This window comes from Nerophis lumbriciformis, linkage group LG29 (assembly GCF_033978685.3).
Source record: "Nerophis lumbriciformis linkage group LG29, RoL_Nlum_v2.1, whole genome shotgun sequence".
Lineage (NCBI taxonomy): Eukaryota > Metazoa > Chordata > Actinopteri > Syngnathiformes > Syngnathidae > Nerophis > Nerophis lumbriciformis.
In genome coordinates this window covers 25,134,676-25,160,000 of record NC_084576.2, presented here as the reverse complement: position 1 = coordinate 25,160,000, position 25,325 = coordinate 25,134,676, and the positions used below count along the sequence as shown (strand labels likewise).

At 42.8% G+C, this 25,325-nt stretch overlaps 1 protein-coding gene across 2 annotated transcripts in view; it reads right to left on the bottom strand.

The window, feature by feature from the left end:
* cttnbp2 (cortactin binding protein 2) overlaps window positions 1-25,325 on the bottom strand; it is a 124,804-nt gene that overhangs the window by 16,254 nt on the left and 83,225 nt on the right. For both annotated transcript variants that reach the window (XM_061924648.1, XM_061924649.2), the window contains exons 3-9: window positions 24,336-24,566; window positions 10,653-12,027; window positions 6,190-6,441; window positions 3,148-3,247; window positions 2,863-3,013; window positions 1,125-1,292; window positions 942-1,059 (exon numbers count right to left, since the gene is read on the bottom strand). In XM_061924648.1, coding sequence (XP_061780632.1) covers window positions 942-1,059; window positions 1,125-1,292; window positions 2,863-3,013; window positions 3,148-3,247; window positions 6,190-6,441; window positions 10,653-12,027; window positions 24,336-24,566 — 2,395 coding nt within the window. The remainder of the gene's footprint in view (window positions 1-941; window positions 1,060-1,124; window positions 1,293-2,862; window positions 3,014-3,147; window positions 3,248-6,189; window positions 6,442-10,652; window positions 12,028-24,335; window positions 24,567-25,325) is intronic.

Genomic DNA, 25,325 nt, shown 5'->3' with positions numbered 1-25,325 from the left:
TGTTTTCATGGCAAAATCACAAAATATGTAATATTTTCCAAAAAACTATTTTAAAGAGGAATATTTGATGTGAAGTAATTGGAGCCTTGAATATCGCAATAATTCATAACAACACTGATTTTAATTAATTATTATGAACAAATAATCCACTAAAATAATTGGGAATCCAAAAGGGTCCCACACATAAAAGTGTTAAAAATAAGTCAAAAATATTTTTTCACTTTCAACTTCAGCTCAATCTTTCGATTAGAAGTTTTTATTATTTGTTCGTGTTTTTTTTTTGTAATATCCTTTTTGTCAAAGAACGCTTTGTTTTTTGATGACAAACACACAAAATATGCAATATTTTCTCCCTAAAATATTTCAAAGTGTAATATATAAGGTGAAGTAATCGGAGCTTAAATATGTCAATAATTCATAACAACATTGATTCATTATTATTTTTTGTGCAATGATAGTTTAAAAAAAGTTAAAAATAAGTCTTACTTTTTTTCTTTTACTTTCAACTTCAGATCAATTATATATTTTTGTTATGTCCCCTTTTTGTCCAAGAAAATTGTATTTTTATAGCAAAAACACAATTATAATTAAAAAATAATATATATTTTTATGATTTGTTTATATTTTATTCCCTTTTTGTTAAAGAAAATCCAGTTTTTATGGCAAAAACACAAAATATGCAATATTTCCACCAAAAATATTTTAAAGTGTAATATTTGATGTGAAGTATTTAAATATGTCAATAATTCATAACAACACTGATTTTGATTCATTATTATTTTTTGAACAATGACAGTTTTAAAGTAAAAAAAACATCCTGCATGGCAGTTTTGTGTTTTTAGAGTCAACATTTCAACTTTTATTGTAATATGTCAAAAGTATTTGCAGAAAAGTGTAAAAACTTTTGGACAACATTGTTGTGTTTCTTTCCCAACACTCACTGAGGTTTTCGATGAGATCTTTGCAGTCGTCAGTGGCGACGTCGTGAATGGTGCGGCGACATTTATCTCGCCTCTCGATGTCCAACGCGCTGTGGCTCAAGAGCACCCCTAGACAGTCCTGCACACACACAGCCCACTTCATTAGGAACACCTCGTGGGCCGGGAGGCGGCGTCCTCGGGCACCTTCAGGCCGAGAGCGGCGGCCGTGTGCGCGGCCGTCCATCCGTCGGCGTTGGCCCGGTTCAGGAGAGAGGCGAGCAGCGGGCAGGCGCCATCGGGGTGACACAGGAGCAGACGCAGCGTGTCCAGGTGGCCCGAGCGCACTGCGGCGTGCAGACACGTGCACTGGTCCTGCGGGAGGCACGGCAGAAACATCCTTAGGTTTTCTCCACATTTTCCAGCAGGCACAAATAGAGCCGAGTGGGAGCTCGTGGCGCCATCGAAGCTGTGTGGCTGGACGGAGCACAAAGAATACAGGCAAGCGGCAACCGGCCGGGGACGCCTGTGGTTACCATGGAGACCCGCGGAAGGATTTAGAACTACGAATGCATGTGTACTGTAGACAACCACAATGTAACCCCCCAAACATCCTTCAAGTGCATATCTTCTATACAGGCTTTCTGCAGGCATCAGCAAATCTCAGGGGAAACCTTTTAATGCAACTTCAAATAAAGGTAAATATTTACACATATATATATATATATATATATATATATATATATATATATATATATATATATATATATACATACATATATATATATATATATATATATATATATATATATATATATATATAAATATATGTATACATATATATATATATATACACACACATATATATATATATATATATATATATATATAAATATAAATATATATATAAATATATATATATATAAATATATGTATATATATGTGTATATATATATATATATATATATATATATATATATATATATATATATATATATATATATATATATATATATATATATATATATATATATATATATATATATATATAGATGTATATATGTACCATATTTTTTGGACTATAAGTCGCAGTTTTTTTCATAGTTTGGCCGGGGGTGCGACGTATACTCAGTAGCGATTTATGTGTGAAATTATTAACACATTACCGTAAAATATCAAATAATATTATTTAGCTCATTCACGTAAGAGACTAGACGTATAAGATTTCATGGGATTTAGCAATTAGGAGTGACAGATTGTTTGGTAAACGTATAGCATGTTCTATATGTTATAGTTATTTGAATGACTCTTACCATAATATGTTACGTTAACATACCAGGCACGTTCTCAGTTGGGTATTTATGCCTCATATAACGTACACTTATTCAGCCTGTTGTTCACTATTCTTTATTTATTTTAAATTGCCTTTCAAATGTCTATTCTTGGTGTTGGCTTTTATCAAATACATTTCCCCAAAAAATGCGACTTATACTCCAGTTCGACTTATATATGTTTTTTCCCTTCCTTATTATGCATTTCCGGCCGGTGCGACTTATACTCCGGAGCGACTTATACTCCGAAAAATACGGTGGAAGGGAAAATGTGCCGATCGCACGTGAAGCTATGGTAAAAACTAGCACCGGAAGCATACATTAGAAGCCAAGAAATATCAACGTAACCTGTTGCGTACAGCAAATAATGAAGCCAGGACGAGTGTGGCGAGAGAGGTGAATAAATAGCTCTCTGATTAGTGGTCGACAACAGGTGAGCGTGCCGACCACTAACCAGAGGCAGGTGAACCCAATTAATCCCCATGGAAACTAAAGCAAACCCAGTGATGCACAAACAGGAACTAAGGGCGTCCAAAACTAACAGAAAATAACAAAAACATGCTCCGGGCCACGGATCATGACATAAAGATGTGGATGACGTCGTGCAGACTTACTGCCACAGTTGTGGAGCGGTCAGCGCCAGTGTCCAGCAGCAATCGGACGCAGTCGACGCTGCCTGCCTCGCTGGCCAAGAAGAGGGCGGTCTGGCCGCCGCTCGCCTCCGCGCCCACAGAGGCTCCGGCAGCCAGCAGAGCCTCCAGGCAGCTGGAAGTAAGATGCCGGGGTTAGTCCCGTACTTGGACTCACAACCTGTGTGTGTGTGTGTGCGTGTGTGTGTGTGTGTGTGTGTGTGTGTGTGTGTGTGTGTGTGTGTGAGCGTGACGCCCGTCTATGCTCACCCGCTGTGGGCGTGGGCGGCGGCAAAGTGCAAAGGTGTAAATCCGTTTTGGTCGGACACGTCAGCGGGCGAACCGGAAGACAGCAGCAGCGTCACGCAGTCTGAGTCAGAAAACAACAGCAAGTATGCAAGATGGCCCGAAAACCTGCTGAAAGTCACCAGTAGGCAGGAGAAGACCTCGAGACCAGAACCCCCAGGGTTTTCTCAGAAGTGACGTGAAGTGAAGTGAAATATATTTATATAGCGCTTTTCTCTAGTGACTCAAAGCGCTTTTACATAGTGAAACCCAATATCTAAGTTACATTTAAAGCAGCGTGGGTGGCACCGGGAGCAGGTGGGTAAAGTGTCTTGCCCAAGGACACAACGGCAGTGACTAGGATGGCGGAAGCGGGGATCGAACCTGGAATCCTCAAGTTGCTGGCACGGCCACTCTACCAACCGAGCTATACCGCCCCTAATATTCCTAAATATTCTTGTCAGAAAATTTTTTCTCACTATATTACAACTAGTCTATAGTTCAGGGTGTGTTTTGTTACGCCCTACAAAGTGTTAAGACTGTAACTATTGTGCGTATAACACAGCAGCTGTTTGACTGTAACGTCCATCTTAGTTGTAATTGTCATTAACAAATTTGGAGGTGTTGAAATCGCCATGTAAAATCGCTAATGCTAATCAGCAGCATGTCAATGGCCAAGCCAATGTATATTAGCATCAAGCTAGCACATTTTTTGGAAAAGTAGAGCCCTATTTTACTGACGTTGGAGCATTTTTTTGAGTCAATTTCTTTGGTGGCGTGTGAAATGTCAACATTACCTCGACGTAGTTTGGCTGAGTCCGCTCTCAGTGCTGCTGGTGTGATCGCCAAGTGCCGGAGTGAGTCGGCAGCTGGGCGTGATGTCACGTGAGAACCATGTCACCGTTGGTTTTTTTTTACATAAATTGGTGGCCGGAGTGTATAGTGTGTTTTTTGTGTGTTCTGTTGCGCCCTACAAAGTGTTAATACTGTAACTATTGCACTTATTACGCACCCAAAAAATAATACATCGATTTTAAGTAAATTAAAAATAAAGAACATTACAAAAAAAATAAACAATTAAATTAATAAATAATGAAATAAAATAACAATATCAAAAAGTACTTATTACGCACCAGCGGTTAAATTGTAACGTGCATCTTTGCTGTAATTTTCATTAACAAATTTGGAGGTGTTGAAATCTTTCCAAAGTATTTGACACAGTATTTTCTGATTTCTCCTACGTAATGACGTAACTACGTACGTACATAACACATGCACGCTAATTAGCTTTGGGTGTTGTTAGCTAATAATAGCAATTTGGATAGCTAGCGTTAGCTGTCATTGGATGTATATTCTATCATAACAACACCACTGCAAATTGTTAGCTGCTTTTATAAGTGTGCACGCTAACGTTAGCATGCTAGCACTTTAAATGAACTTCTCAGACTAATATATTTTGCAACTTAACGCATGTTAGTTAGCATTTTAACATGCTAACATAAGCATACTAGCTTTTTTATAGATAATTTAGTGTAGTATATGTTGGTATTTCACTAATGCTAACTGTAAGCATGCTATTATTAGCATAGTACTGGTAGCATGCTAGCTTTTTGCTCATATTTCTACATTACATGATGCTATCTGGCTAGCGTGCTAACTGTTAGCATTTCGCTTTGGCTCTTCAGCTTTCCGAATTTGCATTTTGTGGTTCTTAAGAGAGAAATCTAGATACTGGACTGGTTTTGAAGGTGGGAACTATCAAAATGGGCCCCGCCGCCACCTCATTTGCAGTGTTGGGACTAACGCGTTACTTTTGGCGGTAAATAGTAATCTAACGCGTTATTTTTTATATTCAGTAACTCAGTTACCGTTACTACATGATGCATTATTTTACGTTATTTTTTTATGTAGTATCGGCTAGAAACTGAGAAGATCTGAACGTGTTTTATTGGAGCGCTGCGGAAGAGGCGACAAGGAAGGGGAGGGGCCGTGTCTGTGTTTACTAACAAGACATGGCGAAGCCCGAAGCCGAGTTTCTTAACATGGAGATATTCTCACTACTTTTCTTTTGTCGACCACAAAGAAAAGAACATTTTAGTTGAATGTAAGTTGTGTCTTGGATCAAAGATCCTATCCTAGCAATTCAAATCTGCTGAAACAGCTACAAAAGCAACATGCTTCGACGAAGCTAGTAAAGAGAGACACATTTCACCTCCTATGCAACAGCGGCTGGATTTTAACGAGGCACTGCGCACTGAAGGTACACACGCTCTGTCAATTCTCTTATATAATGTTGCTCTTTCATTCTAGACTTCTAGAGTGTTTGATTATCACATCACTCTAAATGTATATAGACTATAAAGTTCACAAACATAAAGAGGGATGCTAGTGGGCCAGGCCAATCTTTCCTTATCTTTAAACTAAAACTTGGGAAATGTGTAGTGTTCTGGGCTTCAGACATGATTTTATTTCATAATTCCTTGAGAGAAAAAAACGCCTGGTTAGGCTTTGAGTATGTAGTGTGTGCCTTCCTTGGTTTACAGCTATGTTGTTATTATGCTGTTTGTTACTTATGTATGTTACGTTGCAGCTGTTTAAAATAGTTATAGCCCTTTGAAACATATCTTTGTCTTTGTGTGTTGTATGTAGACCACATTGCTTAGCACTTCAGTGATGCAAATGCATGTCAAGTTGATCAACAGATTGTATTATTCTCCAGTGAAATAACAGAACTGTAATGAAGGATAAAAGGGCATTAAAGGGGTCCTTAAAAAAAATAAAACAATTAAAAAATATATATATATAAGTAACTAAATAGTTACTTTTCACAGTAACACATTACCGTACTTTTTGGTGTAAGTAACTGAGTTAGTAACTGAGTTACTTTTGAAATAAAGTAACTAGTAACTGTAACTAGTTACTGGTTTTCAGTAACTAACCCAACACTGCTCATTTGTCAGTCTGTGGCCCTCGGGGGGAGAAGATTTGGGCAGCCCTGGCTTAGGAGGTGAACAGGTGTGTGCGTACCTGCGTGTCCGTTTTGAGCAGCAGCAAACAAGGCAGAAGTGAGGTGGTCTTGGTGGTCATGAGGGGGCTGGTTGTCCATGGCGGTGGCGCGTCGGGGGTCGGCGGTTGTGGTCGGGGGGGGTCGGTTAAGCAGCATTGACAATAAAGTGACGTTTCCCTGGGAAGCAGCTTGGAGGAGGAGCAGGGGGCGCCCGCCGTCCAGGGCAGCGGGCCCACCGCCGCCAAGGGGGGGGACTATGGAGGGACACCAGCCTGCAGAGAGGTAGGAGGAGGAGGAGGAGCAGGTGTGGCACAGGTTAAACTAGGAGGAAGGGAGGAGAACCACGCTAGAAGTGCTGAGGAGGGCGAGGAGGAGGAGGAGGAGGGAAGAGAAGACGCCTGAGTACAGAACAGATTTCACATACACAGCTTTATCTCCTGACAAGGGAGGGCGGCCCCTGCTGGTCCAAAGACAGAATGCAATACAACCGTTTTTATTTTACAGCAATAGTAATCAACGCTGACTAGTATGTGGTGTGACCAATGATAATCAGCAAAAAGAATAGGAGGTAGAAAACAAGTAAACAGCAGGAATAGCAACACATTGTAAGGTTTTAGTTGGCCAACAATCACGCCAGCAGACAAGGGAAAGAACATGCAAACTGTATGTGGTTTTATAAGGTCATGGTTCGGGTTTGAAGCACGGGTGTCAAACTCAAGGCCCTTGGGCCACATCATTGTATGTGGCCCGCAAAAGCCTGGAAATAATATGTGACAATAAAGTACAAAATCTTGTCTGACTACAGTATTTTCCCGACAATAGAGCGCACCGGTATATAAGCCCCGCCCACTAAATTTTAAAAGAAAAAAACACACTTTTCCATGTATTAGCCGCACCGGACTATAAGCCGCAGACATATTTACTTGTTGTGAAATTACCTATTTACGCAGAAAGTTTATTTACATGCCTTAATTGTTTCCAACAAGGCAGTAAAACGGATGATCAAACAAAATAGAAGTCGTCGTCATGGACCCACTAGCTGCGCAAGCTAGCTCTCCAATCAGCTAAACAAACGCAATAACTCCATTGTGACGTTTTGGTGAATTTACCGAGGAATTCATGAAACAATACAAAAAGAATGCCATTGCAAGTTAATAATACTAACATAGACACTCATAAACGTGTTGGCATATTACCTAATGCCAACGACGCTAGCTGGATTACATTACAATAGCACGTACATATATGCACGAAAATACTCCTACAGATATCACACATGGGATGCTTTAGTAAGTAAAAATTGTTTTAGTTATATTGTAAAACTTACAAATATTGCTTGGAGTGATGAATGAAGGATCCTTCCGAGCAGAAACGCTATGGACGGCTAGAAGACGGAACGGATCTTGTACTTTAGTTTGAAAGCTCATATATATATTTATATATATATGTAAATATTTACCTTTATTTAAAGTTGCATAAAAATTTGCTGATGCCTGTCTAATCAGAAGAAAATATGACGCCATAGCACAAACAATACCACCTTTTCAGTGTCTTTGCTTGTTTTTTTCTGTAAAACTATTTGCATGATGTCTGTCAGCAAAGAAAAATCCATAAAATAGAAGCACTGTTTTATGAGCTGCAAGGTCCAAAGCGTAGGGAAAAAAAATAGCGGCTTATAGTTCGGAATTAACGGTAAATGTATTTGTTCTTTCTATTTTCACAGAAAAAAAATGCATGTATTTTAAACTTTAATAATATCTAATATTGCAACAAATATACATTTTTGTTTGAATAAAAATGAATACTTAAATATTTGCTTGAAGTATGATTTCATAGTGAAGTCTTGCATGAAATTCTATTTTGTAAAAATCACAATAGATGATGCGGTAAAAAAAACATTTTTTTCCCGTAAAAAAGTTTTTTCCAATTTACAGCAATATTCTGTAAAAACCACCATAATATTTGTGGTAAAATGTTGGCAACTCTGCTCTACTTTTACTGTAAACTCTTCAGATTTGTATTTTACGGTGTGCGTTGAAAATATGTAATACTTAAATACATAGGCAATAATATCCTAATACATGAATATTCATGTATATTCACTCTTTCATGCTGCCATAACTGTGATGTGATCCTCAGTGAAAACCAGTTTGACACCCGTACAGTGTAAAGTGTTGTCGTTTTACACAATCATGTGTTCACAATGAGTTCACCTCAACAACACACACAGGCTGGACAAGGACAGGAAGTGAGGAGATGAAGGCAGGAAGTTAAGAGATGAAGGCAGGAAGTTAAGAGATTAAGGCAGGGAGTTAAGAGATGAAGGCAGGGGGTTAAAAGAGGAGATGAAGGCTGGGGGTTAAAGAGGAGATGAAGGCAGGGGGTTAAGAGGAGATGCAGACAGGAAGTTAAGAGATGAAGGCAGGAAGTTGAGAGGAGATGAAGGCAGGAAGTTATGATATGAAGGCAGGAAGTTAAAGAGGAGATGAAGACAGAAAAGAGATGAAGGAAGGAAGTTAAGAGGAGATGAAGGCAGGAAGTTAAGGGATGAAGGCGGGAAGTTAAGAGGAGATGAGGTAGGAAGTTAAGAGGAGAGGAAGGCAGGAAGTTAGGAGATGAAGGCAGAAAGTTAAGAGGAGATGAAGGCAGGAAGTTAAGAGAAGATGAGGCAGAAAGTTGAGAGGAAATGAAGGCAGGAAGTTAAGAGATGAAGGCAGGAAGTTAAGAGGAGATGAAGGCAGGAAGATAAGAGAAGATGAGGCAGGAAGTTAAGAGATGAAGGCAGGAAGTTAAGAGGAGATGAAGGCAGGAAGTTAAGAGGAGATGAAGGCAGGAAGTTAAGAGATGAAGGCAGGAAGTTGAGAGGAGATGAAGGCAGGAAGTTAAGAGGAGATGAAGGCAGGAAGTTGAGAGGAGATGAAGGCAGGAAGTTGAGAGGAGATGAAGGCAGGAAGTTAAGAGGAGATGAAGGTAGGAAGTTGAGAGGAGATGAAGGCAGGAAGTTAAGAGGAGATGAAGGCAGGAAGTTGAGAGGAGATGAAGGCAGGAAGTTAAGAGGAGATGAAGGCAGGAAGTTGAGAGGAGATGAAGGCAGGAAGTTAAGAGGAGATGAAGGCAGGAAGTTAAGAGATGAAGGCAGGAAGTTAAGAGGAGATGAAGGCAGGAAGTTAAGAGGAGATGAAGGCAGGAAGTTGAGAGGAGATGAAGGCAGGAAGTTAAGAGGAGATGAAGGCAGGAAGTTAAGAGGAGATGAAGGCAGGAAGTTGAGAGGAGATGAAGGCAGGAAGTTAAGAGGAGATGAAGGCAGGAAGTTGAGAGGAGAGGAGATGAAGGCAGGAAGTTAAGAGGAGATGAAGGCAGGAAGTTAAGAGATGAAGGCAGGAAGTTACGAGGAGATGAAGGCAGGAAGTTAAGAGGAGATGAAGGTAGGAAGTTGAGAGGAGATGAAGGCAGGAAGTTAAGAGGAGATAAAGGCAGGAAGTTAAGAGATGAAGGCAGGAAGTTAAGAGGAGATGAAGGCAGGAAGTTGAGAGGAGATGAAGGCAGGAAGTTAAGAGGAGATGAAGGCAGGAAGTTGAGAGGAGCTGAAGGCAGGAAGTTAAGAGGCGTTGAGGGCAGGAAGTTAAGAGGAAAAGAAGGCAGGAAGTTAAGAGGAGATGAAGGCAGGAAGTTGAGAGGAGGATGGGAAGTCAAAAAGGCACAAAAGGAGGCCAGAGCAGCCTCTGGCATCAGCTTCAGAGAGGAGAGGAACAGGAAGATCTTCAAGGCCTCTTAAGTTGCTTCTTCTCCTGATCTCGTCTACTTACTATTTTTTTTACTAGGCTAGGCTAGGCTAGGCTATTACCTACTAGCCTAGGCTATTTCTCAATAGGCTAGGCTAATGCTAGGCTTGTACCTAAATAGGCTAGGCTATTCCCAAGTAGGAAAGGTTATTTCCTGCTTAACTAGGTTATTCCTTACTAGGCGAGGCTATTACTTACTAGGTTAGGCTATTTCCTGCTACCTAGGCTATTTCCTACTAGGCTAGGCTAAGGCTAGACTTGTACCTACTAGGCTGGGCTATTTCCTGCTTCCTAGGCTATTTCCTACTAGGCTAGGCTAGGCTATTTCTTAATAGGCTAGGCTAAGGCTAGGCTTGTACCTGCTAGGCTAGGCTATTCCCTAATAAGAAAGGTTATTTCCTGCTAAACTAGGTTATTTCCTACTAGACTAGGTTATTACCTACTTGGTTAGTCTATTTCCTGCCACCGAGGCTAAGGCTAGGCTTGTACCTACTAGGCTACCCTATTTCCTGCTACGCTTGTCTATTTCCTACTAGGCTAGGCTAGGCTATTCCCTATTAGGCTAGGCTATTCTCTTCTAGACTAAGCTATTTCCTGCTATGTTAGGCTATTTCCTACTAGGCTAGGCTAAGGCTAGGCTCGGCGCCACAAAGAGACAGCTGGAAGAGAGGCAGTGGTGAGAAGTAGAGGATCCCCTTTACCTGATGCTGTTGCCAGGGGGCTGCCTGTGGAGGTACGGGAGCTACAGGTGGATGGAGCACTAATGGAGAGGGAGATGGGAGGAGGGATAATGGAGGAGGGGCTACTAACAGCAGTGGCAGGGTTGATGACAGGGACACATTCTGATGACGCCGGTTGCCCAGGCCCCGGGGAGTTAGAGAGCGGGCATACACCCACCTGAGAGGCGGTCAGGGCTGGTACCAGGTCCAGGGCAGGTTTGGGCGGCAGCTGGGGTGTGGCTGGTTTTAGCCCCACCCCATGAGAGCGGCCGCTGTCCCCCAGCCCCTTAATGGACGGATGAGGAGGAGATGGGGTCTGGGAGAGCCCTGGTTTTTTGGGAGGGATTGGGGGAGGGTTGCCCCTGTCAATCCTGGCCACTGTAGGCGACTTAAGGCCAATGGGATGGCTTAGGCGGCTGGGGAAGGGCCCGCCCTCTGAGGCAGAGTGAGACAGGCCGGGCCTTAGCGGTCCACCCCCGCCCGCAGGGGGGCTGGTGAAGCGAGACAGGACCTGGGTGACTGTGTGGCGCGCTTGTTGCTTGGCAGCAAAGTTGTCACGGTTGGTCGGGGAGAGGTCGCGGGCCGGAGGACTCTGGGAGGCCGTGCCGTTTTGGTCCTGTTCCTGGAACTTGTAGCGAGCCGCTTGGACTCGCGGGCTGACCCCACTGGGTACGCTGTGGGGGCTGGCCTGGGCCTCCGAGCCGTTCTCGGTCTGTGCCAGTCCTCCCGAGCTACTGTGGATGACTCCCCTGCCGGATGTCTTTGGCAGGCTGAGGCCTGCGTACGGGCCTGGGGCCGGTTTGACGGGTATGGTGAGAGGAGTCTTCTTCGGAGCCTCCACCTCAGGGAGGGGCTGGTCCGTTTGGCAGGAAGCCGTTCGACAGCAGACGGGTTCTGTGGCCACGCACACGGAAGCTGTGGGTGTAGGTGGCGTGGAGGTGTCGGCGGCATCTTGGCCGCCCTTTGCGTCTCTCTGTTCAGTTCTAAGCTGATCCACCTGCTGCCGTAGATTCTGACTCTCGGCCTCCTCGCGACCCAGCCTGGCCCGCAGCTGCTCCCGCTCCGTGTCCAGCTCCGACAGCTGCTTCTCCATCTTAGCCTCCATCTGTTGGCCGCGCTGGCGTTCGGCGCACAGCTCTTCCTGCAGGCGGCCGGACGAGCGGCTCTCCTCGTCCAGTCGGGCCTGGAGCTCGTCGAAGCGCTGCGACTCCTCCACCACGCGCGTGGCCAGCTGCTTGCACTCGCGCACTAGCATCATGACGATGTGCTTGTTCTTCTCGCGCTCGTCCTTCAGCTGCGCCGTCAGCTTGCGGTGCTCCTGCTCCAGGCTCTGCAGCTGCAGCTTCTCCATCTCCAGCTGCCAGGAGACAAACGTAGTCTTAGTCCACTTCTGAGGCTACACCAGGGCTAACCAAAGTGTGGCCGCGGGCCATTTGCGGCCCGCAGCTGTTTTTTTATTAGCCCGCAATTACATTCTACAAATATTATTGAAAAAAACAACATGAAAAGTGTAATAAAAGATCAAACAGGTGAAATGTAACCATAAAAAGTTGCAATGTTGACTCTAATACTCACTGGGGTGAGTTTTTCCTTGCCCTTATGTGGGCTTTGTACCGAGGATGTCGTTGTGGCTTGTGCAGCCCTTTGAGACACTTGTGATTTAGGGCTATATAAATAAACATTGATTGATTGATTGATTGATAATAACACTTTAAACCAGGGGTCCCAACCGCTTGTTACTCTCACGCGGCATGTGCGCTCTTTCAGTCAATTACTGTGTGAGAAATATATATATATATATATATATATATATATATATATATATATATATATATATATATATATATATATATATATATATATATATATATATATATATATATATATATATACATATACATACATATATATATATATATATATATATATATATATGTATATATATATATATATATATATATATATATATATATATATATGTATATATATATATATATATATATATATACACACACGCACATATATATATATATATATGTATATTTATATATATATGTATACATATACATATATATACATATACACATCTATATATATATACACATATACATATCTATATATATATATATATATCTCCTGATGAATGAGGGAACCCCTCATGAAACAGGCCTGTAGAGATGAAGTAGTCTTGTGATTTTTTTTCCCACACATAAATACATACAGCCCCATAAATACATACAGCCCGAAGAGTTAGGGCTGCATGGGATTCTTCCACTTCCGGTTCCGGTTCACCGTGCGTGACTGCTCGCTGACTGCTCGCTGTTTCGAAAAAGCTAAGTATCGTTCTATTTGTGTGCTTTTAAATTGTTCTGCAGCTTTCTTTATTACTTTCTCAACATATTTAGTAGTACTATTTAACTTGCAAATCACCCGATCTCTGTCTCTCCACCCCTCCCGCAGCTAGCTAGCAGCTAGCTGCTAAGCTAACGAAGCTAGCGCGGAGAAAGGCGTCGCCGGGCGCCGGTCAGAAGGAGTCTACTCCTGCACACCGTGACCAGGACTTCTCGGAAGACAGCAGGAACTTCACTCGGTGACAGAAAACACCGTGAGTATGGCTTCCTGCGCGTCTTGCACCTTACTCACGGAGAGGCTGGCTCTGCTAGAGGGCCGTGTCCGCCAGTTAGAGCAGAGTAATCTCGTAACGTTAGATGTTGCGGACACATCTGCTAGCGTTAGCTGTAGCGAGCTAACTAGCCCAGCCTGTAGCAGTCCTAAGCGGCCTACAAGCTACGGTGTACCGGTTGAGACGCATAATAGATTTAGCTCTTTAGCTAGTCCTACACCCCAGTCTACCGGGCACCACACCTTAGTCATAGGGGACTCCATCACCCGAAACATAAAGCTTAGCAAACCAGCCACAATTAAGTGCATCCCGGGGGCCCGAGCACCTGACATTGAGGCTAATCTTAGGGAGCTAACTCGCAACAGGCCTAGTAAACACGTACGACAGGCTAATCGCACCACTAGTTATGCGAATATAGTTGTACACGTTGGCTCCAATGACACTAGAATGAGACAGTCAGAGATTACAAAGAGAAACATAGCCAGGACTTGTGATCTCGCTAGAAAGATGTCCAGGCATCGAGTAATTGTCTCTGGCCCCCTGCCTGCGAGAGGCAATGATGAGAGATATAGCAGATTAGTCTCGCTTAACAAGTGGCTGGCTAGCTTCTGTAGACAACAGGGACTAACGTTTATTGATAATTGGCCCTCTTTCTGGGGCAAACCAGGCTTGCTGATGAGGGACGGCCTTCACCCTAACCAGGAAGGCGCCATCATCCTGTCTAAGAATATAGACTACTGTTTAAGTCACATTTGACTAACTACACTAGAGCAAGCCCGGTCACAGGCAATTACAGAGCCTGCTAGTCCGGGTGAGGAGTCAGTTAAGCTAGAACTAGCCAGCACCAGGCTGGATAATTCCTGTACGCATAGCAATTTTCTTAGAATAACACACAACTCACATAATGTGTTTTCTGTTGTGAATGTGTCCGGGGTAGATATGCATTCTACTGAGGTGGCAAATCATGATGCGTTCAGTCGATCGCAGCATCAAGCAAACAATCTGAAAATTCCCGTCGTATCAATTCCTAGATATGATCGAAACTATTTAAAGTGCACTACGTATAATAAACGCAACATTATTAATATTTCTACTACGGATAATTTAAACAAAAACTCGTCAAAACAGCCCAATACTTATAATATGGGCTTTTTAAACATAAGATCATTGTCTCCCAAAACGTTATTAATTAATGAGGTCATTAGAGACAACAATCTTAACGTCATTGGTCTTAGCGAAACCTGGCTCACACCAGACGAATTTTTTGCGCTAAATGAGGCATCTCCTCCTAACTGTACGAATGCGCATATTGCCCGTTCCCTTAAAAGGGGTGGGGGGGTCGCACTAATATACAATGAAAACTTTAACCTTACCCCTAACCTAAATAATAAATACAAATCGTTTGAGGTGCTTACTATGAGGTCTGTCGCACCGCTGCCTCTCGATATGGCTGTTATCTACCGCCCCCCAGGGCCCTACTCGGACTTTATTAATGAATTCTCAGAGTTCGTTGCTGATCTAGTGACGCACGCAGACAATGTAATCATAATGGGGGACTTTAATATCCATATGAATACCCCATCGGACCCTCAGTGCGTGGCGCTCCAGACTATAATTGATAGCTGTGGTCTTACACAAATAATAAATGAACCTACGCATCGCAACGGCAATACGATAGATCTAGTGCTGGTCAGGAGTGTCACCACCTCCAAAGTTATGGTACTCCCGTATACTAAAGTAATGTCCGATCATTACCTTATAAAATTCGAAGTTCTGACTCATTGTCAACAAACCAATAATAATAATAACTGCTATAGCAGCCGCAACATTAATGCCGCCACAACGATGACTCTTGCTGACCTACTGCCTTCGGTAATGGCACCATTCCCAAATTATGTCGGCTCTATTGATAACCTCACTAACAACTTTGACAATGCCCTGCGCAAAACCATTGATAGTATAGCACCGCTAAAACAAAAAAGGGCCCCTAAAAGGCGCACCCCATGGTTTACAGAGGAAACCAGAGCTCATAAATTATCATGTAGAAAGTTGGAACGCAAATGGCGCGCGACCAAGCTTGAGGTTTTCCATCAAGCATGGAGTGATAGTTTAATATCGTATAAACGCATGCTTACCTTAGCTAAAGCTAAATATTACTCAAATCTCATCCGCCTCAACAAAAACGACCCTAAATTTTTGTTTAGTACAGTAGCATCGCTAACCCAACAAGGGACTCCTCCCAATAGCTCCACCCACTCGGCAGATGACTTTATGAATTTCTTTAATAAGAAAATTGAACTCATTAGAAAGGAGATTAAAGACAACGCATCCCAGCTACAACTGGGTTCTATGAACACAGATACAACTGTATCTACGACGGATACTGCAATACAAAATAGTCTCTCTCTTTTTGATGAAATAACATTAGAGGAACTATTACAGCGTGTAAGTGGGATAAAACAAACAACATGTTTACTTGACCCACTTCCTGGGAAACTTATCAAGGAGCTTTTTGTATTATTAGGTCCATCAGTGCTAAATATTATAAACTTATCACTTTCCTCTGGCACTGTTCCCCTAGCATTCAAGAAAGCGGTTATTCATCCTCTGCTCAAAAGACCTAACCTTGATCCTGACCTCATGGTAAACTACCGACCGGTGTCCCACCTTCCCTTTATTTCGAAAATCCTCGAAAAAATTGTCGCACAGCAGCTAAATGAACACTTAGTGTCTAACAATCTCTGTGAACCTTTTCAATCCGGTTTCAGGGCAAATCACTCTACGGAGACAGCCCTCGCAAAAATGACTAATGATCTACTGCTAACGATGGATTCTGATGCGTCATCTATGTTGCTGCTTCTTGATCTTAGCGCTGCTTTCGATACCGTCGATCATAATATTTTATTAGAGCGTATCAAAACACGTATTGGTATGTCAGACTTAGCTTTGTCGTGGTTTAACTCTTATCTTACTGACAGGATGCAATGCGTCTCCCATAATAATGTGACCTCGGACTATGTTAAGGTAACGTGCGGAGTTCCTCAGGGTTCGGTTCTTGGCCCTGCACTCTTTAGTATTTACATGCTGCCGCTAGGCGACATCATACGCAAATACGGTGTTAGCTTTCATTGCTATGCTGATGACACCCAACTCTACATGCCCCTAAAGCTGACCAACACGCCGGATTGTAGTCAGCTGGAGGCGTGTCTTAATGAAATTAAACAATGGATGTCCGCTAACTTCTTGCAACTCAACGCCAAGAAAACGGAAATGCTGATTATCGGTCCTGCTAAACACCGACATTTATTTAATAATACCACCTTAACATTTGACAACCAAACAATTACACAAGGCAAATCAGTAAAGAATCTGGGTATTATCTTCGACCCAACTCTCTCGTTTGAATCACACATTAAGAGTGTTACTAAAACGGCCTTCTTTCATCTCCGTAATATCGCTAAAATCCGTTCTATTTTATCCACTAGCGACGCTGAGATCATTATTCATGCGTTCGTTACGTCTCGTCTCGACTACTGTAACGTATTATTTTCGGGTCTCCCTATGTCTAGCATTAAAAAATTACAGTTGGTACAAAATGCGGCTGCTAGACTTTTGACAAGAACAAGAAAGTTTGATCATATTACGCCTATACTGGCTCACCTGCACTGGCTTCCTGTGCACTTAAGAAGTGACTTTAAGGTTTTACTACTTACGTATAAAATACTACACGGTCTAGCTCCGTCCTATCTTGTCGATTGCATTGTACCATATGTCCCGGCAAGAAATCTGCGTTCAAAGAACTCTGGCTTATTAGTGATTCCCAGAGCCCAAAAAAAGTCTGCGGGCTATAGAGCGTTTTCTATTCGGGCTCCAGTACTATGGAATGCCCTCCCGGTAACAATTAGAGATGCTACCTCAGTAGAAGCATTTAAGTCCCATCTTAAAACTCATTTGTATACTCTAGCCTTTAAATAGCCCCCCTGTTAGACCAGTTGATCTGCCGTTTCTTTTCTTTTCTCCTCTGCTCCCCTTTTCCTTGAGGGGGGTGGGGGGCACAGGTCCGGTGGCCATGGATGAAGTGCTGGCTGTCCAGAGTCGAGACCCGGGGTGGACCGCTCGCCTGTGCATCGGCTGGGAACATCTCTACGCTGCTGACCCGTCTCCGCTCGGGATGGTGTCCTGCTGGCCCCACTATGGACTGGACTCTTACTATTATGTTGGATCCACTATGGACTGGACTCTCACAATATTATGTCAGACCCACTCGACATCCATTGCTTTCGGTCTCCCCTAGAGGGGGGGGGTTACCCACATATGCGGTCCTCTCCAAGGTTTCTCATAGTCATTCACATCGACGTCCCACTGGGGTGAGTTTTTCCTTGCCCGTATGTGGGCTTTGTACCGAGGATGTCGTTGTGGCTTGTGCAGCCCTTTGAGACACTTGTGATTTAGGGCTATATAAATAAAGATTGATTGATTGATTGATTGAAATATATTGCGCTCTACTATGGTATCGAGCACTATTTTTTGGATAACCTTATTAAGACATATATATATACACATCTATATATATATATATGCACATATACATATCTATATATATATACACATATAAACATCTATATATATATGCATATATACACACACACAAAAAATAAATAAAATAAATATATATATATATATATATATATATATATATTAGGTGTGTAACGGTACACAAAAATTTCGGTTCGGTACGTACCTCAATTTAGAGGTCACGGTTCGGTTCATTTTCGGTACAGTAAGAAAACAACAAAATATTAATTTTGGGGTTATTTATTTACCAAATTTGCAAATTCTTCCACCAAAAATATTTTTTCTTAGTGGAATATTTGATGTGAAGTAATGGGAACCTTGGATAGGTCAATAATTCATAATAACATTGATTTTAATTCAATATTATGTTTTGAGCAATGACAGTTTGAGAGAGAAAAAAAACAGCTTTGTTTTATTAGTCAACATTGCAACTTTTTCTAAATTACATTTAACCTTTAAGCTTTTTTATTTCACTTTTGTTATGTTTTTGTTTATTTTAATGTGCCGTGGGCCTTTAAAACATTAGCTGTGGGCCGCAAATGGCCTCTGGGGCGCACTTTTGACACCCCTGCTATAGTTAATAAAAAATTAAATGTGATAAATCTATGGATAAAAAGCAGAGCCTGGCGACGCATGCGCGTTTATCATACTCTCTCGCTCTCTCTGTCTCTGCCCCTCCCTCACCAATGCTGCTGCGCGCACAATTTGTTTTGTTTTAACCCCTTCTTAACCCTGAACGTACATTGAAAATACACACAACCCTAACTCAAAATGCCGGACATTTGAGGCATTTAAGAAACTCCGCCCTGACAGCGCCGCAAAAGAGGACATGTCCGGTGAAAAAAGGACGTATGGTCAGATTATCGTAGCCCGTTACCTCCTATCATGCCGTGTGTTGTGCCTCGGTGTGCATTGTTTACACAACGTGCGGTACGCTACTTAATATGTCAGTGTGGAAACTCATTCGGTACACCTCCGAACGGAACCGGAACCCCCGTACCGAAACGGTTCAATACAAATACACGTACCGTTACACCCCTAATATATATATATATATATATATATATATATATACATATATATACATACATACATACATTATATAACTGCACACGCTACATTTATTAGTCAGAGTGCCTCTATGTGGACGGATGACATCACTGTCGTTCTGTTGGAAGTTCTGTGACAAGTGTACAGCCACACGTTTGTTTCAGTGATGCTGGAAAAGAGCTGACTTGATCTGCGCTGACTCGGTGCGCTATAGTTGGAAGGTGACGACTACTGTTAGCTGGGCAGTCGTTGGACTAAATGGCTGAGGGGATTAAGGGGGTCTCCATCACTCCAACGAGGATGAACCCTCATGTTCCAAAAGCATCACACGGCAAACATCAGCAGCGGGCCGCTGTTCCTCGTAAGGAGCTGGCACAGCTAGCTGCTAATTGGCACAGCTAGCTGCTAATTGGGAGGAGATGAGGTGTGTAGCCCACCACACAATTGCAAAGCACCACACTTTATACACACAAAGCACCACACTTTATACACACAAAGCACCACACTTTATACACACGAAACACCACAGTTTATACACGCAAAACACCACGCTTTATATACGCAAAGCATCACGCTTTATACACGCAAAGCATCACGCTTTATACACACAAAGGACCACACTTTATACACACAAAGCACCACACTTTATACACACAAAGCATCACACTTTATACACACAACGCACCACATTTTATACACACAAAGCACCACACTTTGTACATGCAAAGCACCACACTTTATACACGCAAAGCATCACACTTTATACACGCAAAGCATCACACTTTATACACACAAAGATCCACACTTTATACACACAAAGGACCACACTTTATACACAAAGCATCACACTTTATACACTTAAAGCACCACACTTTATTCACGCAAAGCACCACACTCTACACACGCAAAGGACCACACTTTATACACACAAAGCACCGCACTTTATACACACAAACCTCGGTGACATCAACAACGTGCCGAACTGCTGCTATAAATAGGGCCCCAGCATCAATAAATAGGGCCCGAGCATCAATAAATAGGGCCCGCGCAGCAAAAAATAGGGCCCACGCTGCAATAAATAGGGCCCGAGCATCAATAAATAGGGCCCGAGCATCAATAAATAGGGGCCGAGCATCAATAAATAGGGCCCGCGCAGCAAAAAATAGGGCCCACACAGCATAAAATAGGGCCCGAGCTGCAATAAATAGAGCCCGCGCAGCATAAAATAAGGCCCCAGCTGCAATAAATAGGGCCCAAGCAGCAAAAAATAGGGCCCGAGCATCAAAAAATAGGGCCTGAGCATCAATAAATAGTGCCCAAGCTACAATAAATAGGGCCCGAGCAGCAAAAAATAGGGCCCAAGCATCAATAAATAGAGACCAAGCTACAATAAATATGGCCTGAGCAGCAAAAATAGGGCCCGAGCTACAATAAATAGGGCCCGAACAGCAATAGACAGGGCCCGAGTATCAATAAATAGAGCCCGAGCTATAATAAATAGGGCCCGAGCAGCAATACATAAGGCCCGAGCATCAATAAATAGAGTCTGAGCATAAATAAATAAGGCCCGAGCAGCAAAAAATAGGGCCCGAGCATCAATAAATAGGGCCCAAGCATCAATAAATAAGGCCCGAGCAGCAAAAAATAGGGCCCGAGCGACAATAAATAGGGCCAAAACATAATTAAATAGCGACCGAGCAGCAAATAACAGGGCCCGGGCATCAATAAATAGAGCCCGAGCTACAATAAATAGGGCCCGAGCAGCAATAATATAATATTCGTGTCTTTCTGGCCATCTCTGGGTCTAAATTGGATGTCAAAGTTGACCAACTTGTGGGTTTGTGTCCACAACCTTCTACTATCCAGGTGAGAGGCATGGTTTAGAATCTAGAAGTAACTTTCACCAACTCAGAGGCCATGCAGCAGCTCAATATGTCAATATAGCAGCATATGCTAGTTAGCTCTCTGTGATCACAGTGCTGCTAAAAGTAGTTCCTCTGTGTTAGCACTCATAATAACAATAATGCTAGTACTTGTTATTTTAATGTAAATGGATGTTTTTAAAGTGATTTAAGGACGGAATAGTTTACTTCTATTATCTGCATTATTAGCCACCTCCGACTTGCCGTATTTTACAAGTTAGAATGATTAAAAAATGAAAAACACACGTGTTGTTGTCTAACATAAAGATTGTAAATGACAAGCACAGAGGCATTTGGAGCAGGGGGGTTTAAGTGGGGTGGGGGTCTTCAGAGGCCATGACTGATTCATGAGGTCTTCAGTCTGCCTGTAAGCCCACCCTGACAAGGTTCTACAGCAACTCTCAGCTGGCTCAAGCCCTCCTGGATAATTCAGCAGCAGCGGGAGGATGACGAGAGTGGAAAGGGACGGAGGGATAAAGATAGCGGCTGCAACGCTCTCTACCCGGCAACCCAGAGAGCCTCCGAGGGCGTGTGCTTCCATCGCTCCTTTTTACGCCTCACCAGGTGCATGCGAGCAGCTGTGACCGCTCTAAGGTGACCACCGCCTGTGTCGCAAAGGGCACCCAAAAACACACCTTCTTTTTTAAGCAAACCTTTGGTTTCAATCCTGCCTGAGGCATTACCGTGCCAGGACCCAGATGATTTTACATGCCAACTGACCGCCCACGCGCTAAAGCCCTTGTTGTCGTGGGAGGACCTTTCTTCTTGGATAGGACAATTCGATGACATCATGAAGAGGGCCGCAGTTTCAAGAGGCCAAGGGCTCAGGGGCCGGACATGAAAATGTGGATGTTGTGCCTCGGCAGGTTGTGTTCCTTTGAGACTGCGTTTAGTTCAATGCCAAAGTAAACTTCACACTGCACTGTCAATAAATTCATTACTCTGCCCTCGCTACTCGTGTCCAGCGTGTGCAGCAGGACAGATAGTTAACTGCATGAAGAAACCGAAGCTCCAGAAGTTTTGTTGAGGATTGAAGTTCTTTCTTTTGAATTATTTTCCTTTCTAAGTTTTGAATACTCAACTAATGATGCTTTTTACTGCAATATTTATTAGTTTAATTGTTTTATTATCACTGTATTATCTTGAATACTGAACTAATACTGCTTTTTACTGCCATATTTATTAGTTTAATGGTTTTATTATCACCGTGATTACTTCAATACTGAACTAATACTGCTCTTAATGCATTTTCTTCTCTAATTTTCAATTAAAGTGCAGTAACAACATTTTAACTGGAGATTTACCTGACAATAAACCTCTGACCCAACCATACGGTACACACACACACACACACACACACACACACACACACACACACACACACACACACACACACACACACACACACATATATCCATCCATCCATGTTCTACCGCTTGTCCCTTTCGGGGTCGCGGGGGGTTGCTGGAGCCTATCTCAGCTGCATTCGGGCAGAAGGCCGGGTACACCCTGGACAAGTCGCCACCTCATCACAGGGCCAACACAGATAGACAGACAACATTCACACTCACATTCACACACTAGGGCCCATTTAGTGTTGCCAATCAACCTATCCTCAGGTGCATGTCTTTGGATATATATATATATATATATATATATATATATATATATATATATATATATATATATATATATATATATATATATATATATACATATATATACACATATACACTGTATGTATATGTTTACTATATATACCGTACTGTATATAAACACATATATATACGAATATATACATATATGTGTATGTATACATTAGAGATGCGCGGTTTGCGGGCACAACCGCGGAGTCCGCGGATTATCCGCGGATCGGGCGGATGAAATTTTAAAAAATTTGATTTTATCCGCGAGTCGGGTCGGGCGGTTGAAAAAAAAGAAAAAAAGATTTTAAATAGATTCAGGCGGGTGGCAGTTAAACCAATTGGGAAATATATATACATAGTTAAATGTTGTTACCCACATACGAAAAACGAGCAGGCACCTGCAGCATATGCCACAACAGAAGAAAAAAAAAAAGAAGAGATGGACACTTTTACAGAGCGGAGAAGGGACGACTCGCCGGGGTCCGGGACCGAGGCCCCTTCCCCCGAGAGGGCCCCACCGGGAGCCGTAGCTGAGGCGATCCGCGAGAAGGGCCCGACGCACGTCCAGGGTCACCACCGCGCCCACCGCACCGACACCCCGCCTCGTCCGCCTTCGCCGCGGCCGGCGTCACGCGCAGCAGGTAAGCAGCTTACCTGCCTGCCACCCCCGTGGCCGGGGGCTCGTAACAGGGGTCACTCCGCGTGCTCCGCCCGCGCAGCTTACCTGCCCGCCACCCCCGTTGCCGGGGGCGCGTAACAGGGGTCACTCCGCGCGCAGTGCTCTCACGAAAGGGGTGGGGCTCACCCTGGTTGATATAGACAGCAGCAGGACGGTGGCCATGGAAGTCGGAACCCGCTAAGGAGTGTGTAACAACCCACCTGCCGAATCAACTAGCCCTGAAAATGGATGGCGCTGGAGCGTCGGGCCCATACCCGGCCGTCGCCGGCAGCGAGACGCGCTTGGAGGTGCGCTCAGCGCGGCTCCCATATGATTGCGCACTGGTGTGCGTCTGGGCCGTGACAGCGTGGCACGCGAATGTCTGTGCTGCATTGGATCAGTCTCCTTTCTTTAACAGGCAAAAGCTTTATAACCTCACTAATGCCTTACATCGTCTATATTAGATATATAACAACGGGCGGGTCCGGGCGGATGCGGTTCTGATTAAATGTTAGGTCGGGTGGATGGCGGATGGTTGACGACTTTCTGATGCGGTTGCGGATGAAATAATTGCCTATCTGCGCATCTCTAATATATATATATATATATATATATATATATATATATATATATATACACATATATATGTGTGTATTTATATATAAATAAAGATTTGTGCCAAAAAGTTGGTTTTAAAATATTGCATAAAATAATGTAGTTTACCAGCAATCATTAAAGTGGTATGTGCCCACACCGACAATACCTACTGTCACTACCATCCATGCAGATAAACATAAATATTTGGACATTGGTGTCATTTGGCTTTGCTGCATGGCTTCTAAAACGTGTTTGAATGTAAACAGATGTAGTACATACCACAGTACGCACACAGAGTACACACATGTATATTTAACTTCCTCCTCACACGTGTGGTTGCCACCAAACCTCCCAACTGGTCTATTTCATCTCCAGTCGCTTCAGGCATGGGACACGCTGATTTTTTTTCCTCTTTGACTCGCTTTTTGACGCAACACTTTTCTCCTCCCACCCGCACCATCACAGGGGGGGGGGGGGGGGGGGCATATAAACACGCACACACTTAGTCAAGTGATGAAAATAGAAAGGAGACACCAATCATGTAGTCGTTCATGTTGCGTAACATCCCAACATCGGGGGAAGGGGGGCTCTTACCCTCTTCTGGCGGCTCTCGGCGGCGGCGAGCTGGGCCGACATGCGCTCCTGCATCTTCCTGCAGTGCGCCATGACGGCCTCCAGGACGGACATGGGGCTGGAGCCCAGGGCCCGCCGCTCCTTGTCGCCTCGCGGGACGCCGCTGTCAAAGTCCCGCTGGAGCGCCAGGAAAGGGTCGGTCAGGCTGTAGTGGCTGTAGCGCTCCTGCAGGAACACTTCTTTCCTCTGGGCCTGCGGACAACATACGACACGTGACTTGACTGTTACACACTCTTGTGTTCGTGTCGGTCCATAGTCGGAATTATTGATATTTTTATGACCAGCAGGAGAAAAACATATTCAATGTAAATATATATATAATATATATGTATAAAATGGTATATTTATTTTATTTGCATATCATTATTTATATTAATATATATATATATATATATATATATATATATATATATATATATATATATATATATATATATATATTTTTTTTTATTTTTTATTTTTTTTAATTTAATTTATTTTATTTATTTTTTTATTTTTATTTTTTTGTTTACATATTTATAATGAAAATTCAACCTTCAACACATTCCTCCATCTTTGGAAATTCAAACTACCCTTTTTCCAAGTTCAAAAGAATTCCAGGATTTTCCAGAATTCCTGGTTTTCCAAAGCCCTATTTCCACCCTTTTTCTCTGGCGACTACTCATCCCATATTTTTCAACCGTTCCACCGTCAAAACATTCCTCTTAATCAGGACAATAAAACAAAAAATTCCCCTGTTTTCCCCAAATTCCAGGAATTCCGTAATTCAATTTCTCAATTCAACATGTTACTATGTCAACATTTCTCAACCATTCAAGTTTTTTAATTTTTTTTTACCATTTTCAAAAAAATTCCTGCTTTTCCCGAAATTCCCAAATTTTGGGGAAATTCCCATTGAAATCAATGGGACATTCTTCAAAGTTCCACAACTCCCACATTTTTCAATCTGAT